The sequence below is a fragment of the Solanum tuberosum genome, unplaced genomic scaffold (assembly GCF_000226075.1).
Source record: "Solanum tuberosum cultivar DM 1-3 516 R44 unplaced genomic scaffold, SolTub_3.0 scf00016, whole genome shotgun sequence".
In the NCBI taxonomy this organism is placed as follows: domain Eukaryota; kingdom Viridiplantae; phylum Streptophyta; class Magnoliopsida; order Solanales; family Solanaceae; genus Solanum; species Solanum tuberosum.
In genome coordinates, this window is record NW_006238942.1 from 130,461 (window position 1) to 139,085 (window position 8,625).

The 8,625-nt window shown below is 35.8% G+C and overlaps 3 protein-coding genes across 5 annotated transcripts in view; all 3 read right to left on the reverse strand.

The window, feature by feature from the left end:
- LOC102605467 (12-oxophytodienoate reductase-like protein) overlaps positions 1–2,354 on the reverse strand; it is a 20,611-nt gene extending 18,257 nt beyond the window's left edge. Inside the window, exons 1-3 of the mRNA XM_006340029.2 lie at positions 2,250–2,354; positions 1,820–1,960; positions 1,395–1,558 (exon numbers count right to left, since the gene is read on the reverse strand). Coding sequence (XP_006340091.2) covers positions 1,395–1,558; positions 1,820–1,960; positions 2,250–2,320 — 376 coding nt within the window. The 5' untranslated portion in view covers positions 2,321–2,354. The remainder of the gene's footprint in view (positions 1–1,394; positions 1,559–1,819; positions 1,961–2,249) is intronic.
- Positions 1,874–5,659, reverse strand: LOC102605809 (pentatricopeptide repeat-containing protein At2g35030, mitochondrial-like). Its single transcript, XM_006340030.2, has 2 exons — positions 3,627–5,659; positions 1,874–1,960 (listed from the first exon to the last, which is right to left on the reverse strand). The coding sequence occupies exons 1-2, from the start codon at positions 5,508–5,510 to the stop codon at positions 1,919–1,921; spliced, it is 1,926 nt and encodes a 641-aa protein (XP_006340092.1). The 5' UTR covers positions 5,511–5,659; the 3' UTR covers positions 1,874–1,918.
- Positions 5,660–7,179: 1,520 nt separating this feature from the next.
- The window catches only part of LOC102578156 (mediator of RNA polymerase II transcription subunit 13), a 25,041-nt gene continuing 23,595 nt past the window's right edge, over positions 7,180–8,625 (reverse strand). For all 3 annotated transcript variants that reach the window (XM_006340032.2, XM_006340031.2, XM_015314724.1), the window contains one exon: positions 7,180–8,297. In XM_006340032.2, the coding sequence (XP_006340094.1) occupies positions 7,687–8,297 (611 nt within the window). In that variant the 3' untranslated portion in view covers positions 7,180–7,686. The remainder of the gene's footprint in view (positions 8,298–8,625) is intronic.

Consider the following 8,625-nt stretch of genomic DNA (forward strand, 5'->3'; position numbering starts at 1 on the left):
TTGCTTCCCTAAGAATATAGGCAGATATGAGTGGGTATAATCTGGCTCATATAACTTTCATAATTTGACACACTCCCACATCCTGGAAGTTTACTAGTAAATCATCATTTTATCTTACCAAACTACAAGATAAAAGTTATGTTATTTGCACTCTTCAAAAATGTTGTCGAACTCGTGTCTATTTTTTAAGGAACATTTTTAAAGGGTCCAAGGAAGCAACCTAGGATAAAAGTACACAACCTCTTGCATACATCATACAAAGTAAGTTTCCTATTATTGAGAAAACAACAGCCCCTTTATCAACTAGAAGCAAGCTCTTTAATTTTTCACCAAGATATAATAACCTAACAAGCAATTTCAAGAGATGGATAATCAGTGTAGCCCAGAACTGGATCAGTCCTATAGAAAGTGCTCCTATCATGCTTGTTTAATGGTGCATTCACTTCGAAACGTTTAGGCAAATCAGGATTTGCCAAAAACAAACGTCCAAATGACACCAAATCAGCACAACTTTCAGTAATTGCTTCATCTCCCTCAGTTTTATAATATCCACCTGAAGCAATAAGTGTCCCTTCAAATGCATTCCTAATTGATTTTAGGCAACGAGGTTCGTCCCTTGGCTCAAACACATGTAGATATAAAACTCCAAGTTTAGTGAGTTCACTAGCCAAATAAGTCAACAGAGCTTCTAGGTTCGAGTCTTTTCTCCCGAACACTTTGGAAAACAGAGATAGTTTTACGCCAACTCTGTCTGGTCCGATTTCTTCCACAACTGCTCCTATAATTTCGAGAGCAAGTCTACAACGGTTCTCAATGTTTCCATCATATGCATCGGTCCTATCGTTGACTTGATCGTTCAAGAATTGATCGATTATGTAGCTATTTGCAGCATTGATCTCTACTCCATCAAATCCTTCAATTAGGAATGCTAACATGTTAATCAAGTGACCATTTATCAAGTAAAAGTTGTGCAATGTCCTAAAGTTGTGTTAAAATAATGGATAAGTTACCAGCTTCAATGGCATTGTGGGCGGCATTTCTAAAATCGTTGACAATGAGAAGGAGTTCATTAGCTTTTAGTTACTTTGGTGTTGGTCTGAAGTACTCACCATCGTCAGGTACTACACATCGTAAAGAACAAAATACAAGAGCATTCATTATTGTTATTCCATTCGTAACATAATGGATCTTGAACATAACTCAATCGCAAAAATAAGCTCAAGAAAAGAAAATTGTCCACCATTAGCTCAGAAAGGCAGAACAATAAGCTAGCTAGCTCGAGAGACCAGGATTGCCTAAGTCCATATAAAGAGGCTAGGCCAAATTACCCTCAGCAAACATGAGAGTCTAGCTAGCAATATATCAAATCCAAGTTAATTTAATGAATTTATTACCTGCATTCCAAGCTATAAGGAAATTGTTGAGACTTGAATCAGATAGTCGCCCTGGATGCCAAAGCTGACAAAAAAAGACACCACCTTTGCCATGAACAGAGTCAACAATAGGCTTCCATGCCTCTGCTTGATCTTCAGTCCAAATTCCAGGCATATTTGGGGACCTTCAAATACAACAATAATTAAAATCTCAATCTCAATGTACATAGTTAGGATCAGCTTTATGAATTATAAGGTACGTACATCTTTTCGTCTGAACACATTCTATTTCAAAATTCACGAATTTGGAGTTCTCTAACACTGTATATTGTGCATGATATTTAGTGGCTTACAAATTTCTACAAACGGCATCAGTAATAAAAATATTTAAGATATAAGTTTTTCATAAACAGAAAAGCATATACACAGAAATTAAAACTCTTTACCCATTGGAGATGTCCGAAGCACTAGTTGATTCAGAAATGAGAAAGCCCCCCTTAGTGGTTCTTTGAGCATAATATTCAATAGCATGTGACTGTGGAGTATTATTGTATGATCTTTTCCTTGTCATTGGTGGCATCACTACTCTGCATATCACAACATAATACAATAGATGCTTCAGTTTCTCAATCATGCAAAAGGAAAAGGTGCACAACAAACCAAGAAGTATTTGTATGTAAACTGAAATTCACACAATTACCACCACAGAATGTGGTGAGATGGATGGAATCCCTTCACCATTAACTAGAGGTCTCAGGTTTGAGGGAGATCCTAATCCTTCCCCCTTTAATGGCCCCCACATGGCACCAATACTAAATTAGTCTAGCTAGTGGGTTCCGAATACCATATGGTTATAAAACAAAAACTAAACAGTACCTATGAGAGAGCTCAAAACTCCCCATTTTGTAAGGAGTAAGGAGAGAAACTGAGGTGGAGTTTGATGCCATCTCTGAATGATCTTCTCTTTTCTTATTTGCTTCAGAAAACTAGCTACTATGTATCCAAATTTATAGACAAGTTATGCCAATTTTTAAATAGGTATTCTCACTAATAATTATGCTAACTTGAAGGGGCAGCCAACTTTATAGTTTATAATAGCATTTTTAGTATAACATGACTTCTACAACTTGGATTTAAAAATGACTTTGTATGACAACTTGGTAACACTGCTGAATAGTTCAAGAATTGGGTCAAATAAAGCATCCCTATTGCAAAATCCAACTCATCCACTAATGTTTTATTTTCTTTTTTTAGTGAATATTAATAAATAAGTTTTGGCTTATCCAAAGGAGGTACAAAAGCATGTGTTCCAAAGTCCAAGCTAGTAAAATAATTATCACACAGATAATGATAGATGAAATATTAATGCAAGTTGAAACTAAATATTGTTGGTGTTTTTTAAAAATGGGGCAACAAAAAGTATTGTTTGAAAAATCTCTTAATGGATTGAAATGGTTTTCAATATTCTTTTTAAGCATTGAGGGCTTTAAATAACCAACATAAAATACATAATCTGCATAATTTGAAATTTAAAACAAACCAAATATCTCAACAATTCTAACAACCTAACTAGAATTCAAAATTCAAATTCATCTTAAACTAAACAACTTATTTTGCTAAAAACTACTGCAGTAACTTAAAGCAAACTTCAACAAATATATATTTCTTTTATTGATTTACTCTAATCTATGTGGAGAAAAAAAAATCCATATTAATGCATGAGAGGCGACTGATTACAAAGTTGAAAGATTTGCCAGTATATAATTGACTTAAGATGAAGAGAAATTTTAAGCAAGCAAAGTGTCTCCATCATCACTAATTCTTAATTTGTCGTCTCCTCGGAGGGAAGATACATATTATATTGCCAAAAACCAAACACCAACAAGTAGTTATTTGAATGTCATCAAGTAGAGCAAATCTAAAACGAATTAACTTGAGATTTGACCTTGGTTCCTTGAATGAAGGAGGGTTTACTGTGCTTACTAGTAGGTATAATTAAACTCAAGAGAGGTTATCTCAGAAAAAGGCCTTATCTTACCGCTAGAACCTTTTCACGAGTGAGCCCGGGCATGAGCTTACCTTGTAAGAACAAAAAAATGGGGTACCAGCATACCGTATAGGGAATCATATAATCAAAATAACATTTATAAACGACAGTATTAGGAGAAGAACACTAGTAGTGATATTCATAACTTGAACAGGAAAAGAAGAGGAGGGAACAAAAACTTAGTAGATAATAGGACAATTTTCTACCTCTGAAGAATCATCTACTGGTGGACAGCCAGTCCTTTTCATTTTCATATGAAGGTTTCCAAGTAATGAGTGAATAACCTCAGTTTCATAATGAGATGTATCACCAACTAAAAATACATGAACTCTGTTCTCAACAGCTATCCAGCTACAACCTGGTTGCTTCTTCAATCCTCTGTCCTTCATTTGTGTCCTCAGCTTTGCAGCTTCTTTCCACTTTCCTTTTGAAGCACACAATTTTGACAACGACAAATAGGTTCCCGGACTTTTAGCTTCGATCCCTAATAGTTTAATTGCAGCCAATTTTCCTGTTTCTGAATCTCCATGAAGATTACAACCCGAAAGAAGAGCTCCCCAAATGAACGCTGATTCTGTTCTTGGAAGCCGTTCAATAACATCCAAGGCCTCTTTGAGTCTTCCAGCTCGACCGCAGAGATCTACAAGGCATGTATAATGGTCCTCTCTCAATTTTATGGAATCGTCTCTACAAAGCTCATCGAAGTACTTTAACCCTTCCTCCACCAAACCTGAGTGGCTGCAGGCAGCAAGCAATCCCACGTAAGTCACATCATTTGGTTTGAACCCCAGTTGCAGCATTTCTTTGAAGAGATTGATTGCATCTCTTCCAAAACCATGGTGAGTATATGCTGCAATCATAACATTCCAAGAGATCAGATCTCTCTGGCCTCTCAAGCCATCATCAAATATTTTCCTTGCAGTTGCTACATCTCCACATTTTGAATACATGTTTATAAGTGCTGATATGACTACTTCATTCTTCTGATATATTGTTTTGTTAATTACTTGGTGAATTTGTATTCCCTCACTAAGACCGGCTAAGTCACTGCAAGCACCCAAAACACTCACAAAAGTTCCTTCATTTGGTTTCACCCAAACATCCATTTGCATGTCACAGAAATTTCTTAGCGCTTCTTCACTTCTCCCCTCTTGCATGTAGCCATTAATCATTGTTGACCAAGAAACCACGTCTCTCTGCCTCATTTTATCAAACAATATTCTAGCTCTGCCGAGTTCCCCATTTTGAATGAATCCCATGATCATTGTATTCCACGAAGACACGATCTTTTCTGGCATCATCTCAAACAGTTCAAATGCTTCGTCAAGTTTCGAGTTTTGTGTATACCCAGTAATCATTGCATTCCAAGATACCACATTGCGTTCAGGAGTCCTATCGAAAAGTGTTCTAGCCTCGTCGACTCTCCCATTTCTTGACAAGCCTGCTATCATTGTAGTCCAAGACACCACATTCTTCTCAGGCATCTGATCAAAAAGCACTCTTGCCTCGTTGATTCGCCCATTCCGAGCCAATCCTGCTATAACCATGTTCCAAGAAACCACATTCCTCTCCCGCATCTTCCAGAACAATTCCAAACCCTTATCAATTCTACCATTTCTTGCATACCCATCAATTAAACTATTCCATGAAACCACATTCTTCTCAGGCATTTCATTGAAAAGCATCTCAGCCTCAAGAATCCGATTCGTCCTCGCATAGGCAGCAAGCATAGCTGTCCAAGTTACAACATCTCTCTTTGCATCAGTCCTGTCAAACAATTCCCTTGCTTTATCAATCTTCCCACATCTTATATAACCCGAAATCATCGCTGTCCATGACACCACATCTGGTTCAGACATTTTATCAAACAGCTTCCTTGCTTCATCAACCTGACCCTCTTTGCTTAGCTTGGAAATAATCCTATTTGACCTGGAAACATCTTGGTTACATGTGTAGTCTACTCTGGGAAGTAAAGAATAATGCTTTATGGGTTGATTGATAAAGTGAAGTTTAGTTTGAAGCTTAAAAACTGATTTGCAGAATTTGAAAAAATGTCTGAGCTTTACTGGAGCAAGAAACAGCTTCAACATCTCAAGCCTTGGCACATTGGAGACTATTTGATCAATTGGCTAATACAAAATATAACCTAGCTCTAGAAATCTCGAGTTCAAGGCTAGGTATAAATTCCAAAATATTCTGGCACGAATTCAAATTTAATGGTAACAACAAGTGAGGCTAGTTTGCTTTCATAAAATCCAACATTAGTAATGATGTGGTTGGTTACCATATTTATACTTGCATAAAGAGAAAAGACATAAAGTCATCATCGAAATTATTTCCAATTTTAAAAAAGACACATTAACTTTACAATCGTCGTATAATCTCACTAAACAATTTTGAACATATATTATTATATCATTTTTCGATCAGCCTCAAATCTTAAGAAGTAAGTGTGTTGACACACCAATCATTACATGACACGTGTTAATTTAATTAAAAATATATTTTTTTCTTTATTTCTCTTTCTTACTTTTTGACTTATTTTAATTTTGATTTCATCTTAAATTCTACTTCATCATTCACCCCCACTTTGAAGTGATTCATCCCTTCATTTTCTTTCTTTTTCTTCACCTCCCACCTCACCCCGCGTCAAGTTGAACATCTCTCCCATTTTTTTCTTTTCTTTTTCTTCTTCTTCTCCAGTCAAATTAATTATTTCAGTGATTTTTTTATTTAAAAAAATTCATATTATTTTTCAAAGAAAATTTAAAATTTTGAAGATATCATCAATTACTCCTTTTCATATAACTTCAAAATTAGAAATTATAATTTTAATAGAATCAATGAATTCCCCAAAAATTGAAAGAACTTAATTGAAATCGGATAAAAAAAAACTATATGATACTTCCTAATCATCTTGAAATCTAATGGGTTTATCAAATTGTTCGAAATGTAAGAAAATATGAAGATAAAGTTTTAAAATTAAAGAGAATAAAACTAATAGTAGTAAAAAAAAAAAGAGAAGGTCAAGTTGTGGTAAAAATTGTGACATTGAAAATGAGAAGCTTCAATGGAGACGACAATGAATTTTTGAAGAAGAAAAAGAGAGAAAAATAAAAAAGGAAAAAAAATTAAAATAATAAGAAAAATAAGAAAATACATTTTATAATAAAATACTTGTAAAAATAAAATTATATTAGTTATTTTAGGTTGTCCATTCTCTTTGAGAGAGTGCACACACTCTCTATGTGAGGTGGACAAAAAATGATATAATAATATCAGTTCAAGATTGTTTAATGAGGTAATAGGACGGTCGCATAGTTAAGGTGTCTTCTTGAAAATTCGAGACAAAGTCAAGTGTCACTTTATGTTTTTTCTCTCGCATAAAATCAAATTTACAATATGCTACGTTAATTGTCATTTTTGTTGCCCATTTGAGTTTTGAAACACATTTTAATCCACTAGTAAAATTCAGCAACTTTTACTCCAGTCATAATCACATTTACTAAAAAAGAATGAAAAACTTTTAAAATTTGTGTTCTTAAACATACCACAAACACTTGTATTGTTATACCAACTTCTGAAACTTGTAGTCTTAAACATGATATAGCAGTTGTATGTATGACGTTAAAGCTTGTCATTAATGATAGATAGTATCATTAGTATTAGTTTGAGATTGGTAGTGTTCATGCCTTCCATCTTTGTTTATATTTAGCAAAAGTAAAATGAAAAACAAGACTAGAGAACAGAGAAGTCCCCTCAAAGAAAATTAAATGGAAAATACAAGGGCAAAACTTTGCCATTTTCAAGGATTCAAAATACAGGTGACACATCATTTCTCCAAACTAACCTAGCTTGAGATACCATTTCCCATGCACTAAGCACTGCTATTCAGCAAGAAAAAAAAAAAACTAGAGTCACAAATCTGCTGTCTAGTAAAACCATCCTGTCATCAAGTGCCTTGGAATGTTGTAAAGATAATGAGGATTCAATCACTTGGTAGTATTTTTAAAAGGGCAAAAGAATTGTGTACTCAACTCTCTTTGGATCCCTGTAATAGTTTACATGACATTATGTACAAAATAACAATCTACTATCCTACAACTACTGATTCATCCCAAGGTAACACTTCTCAGAAAGGATGTCCTCCAGCGAACTAGTATATGCATTTTGTGCTTACAGTCGTTTCTATAATGAAACAAAGACCCATGCTCACAAGATGGACGGCTTGAACAAGTTGTGTGTATGCTGCAATTTACACATATCCTAAACTTGGCTTATCACAGGTTGCCGAGAAACTTCCTTATCGGCAAAGTGAAGCAGTCTTCGAAGCCTTAATACCATGTCACAATGAAAAGGCAAAGCAGATCTTCTCTCCAAGTATGCCGGACTTACAGTCAACCATGATAAAGCATGGAGCTCTGCAGCTATGTTCTCAAGAATCAAGTGAGTCGCTATTTCAACGTCTCTTGTTTCCGAGCCTGTACCCCTTCCCCCAACCTTACCAACCCCCTTCAAAAACTTTTCTTGGATGATGTTGCTGCCACCATAGTAATCAACGAGGCTGACAGAAAGAACTGAGGGCCATTCTTCTTTTGAGATACTCCTTACATCTCTCCTCATTGTAGGTACTGCTTTTGAAACCACAAAACTTGTTGAAAGGGGAATGGCACATCCCTTGCTGTGGAGAAGATGGGCGAGTGGTGGTGATTCAGCAGTCAGGCAAGTGGGAAGCTGAAGACTGACAGGAGGTAGGAATCTCATACTGGGTGACGGAATTAGAATGTAGGAGGTGGACGTAGAACCAAGGGACTTAACGGGAGAATAACCTTCAAGATAACCTGGCTGACTCATAATGCCAGTACTTTGACTTGTCCCTGCAAAATTTACACCATGCATAAGTATGAAACAGAGGCATAAAAATGTCTACTGATGACAAATCAAAAGAAAATATTTTTTAATGGATTCTCATATGGTAAGCCCCAACACCACCACCACCCAAAAGAAGAACCTGACACAGAAGTGCAATGGTTACCCTATCCCACTTTACTCCCTTGGTTTTCCATATCCCAACCACAATTTCCTTAACCTATGTTTTTCCTCCCTTCACTTCCTCATAATATAGTTTCAAGTTTCAACACTTCCAACTAGAGAAACAATCCCCCCCCCCCCCCCCCCACCGGAGCACTCAAAAAAAAATTTTCT

Coding starts and splice junctions, on each gene's coding strand:
- LOC102605809 (XM_006340030.2), bottom strand. CDS start 5,510: ATGTTGAAGCTGTTTCTTGCTCCAGTAAAGCTCAGACATTTTTTCAAA. Junction 1,961..3,626: donor CAGTAGATGATTCTTCAGAG/GTAGAAAATTGT, acceptor TGTGATATGCAG/AGTAGTGATGCCACCAATGA.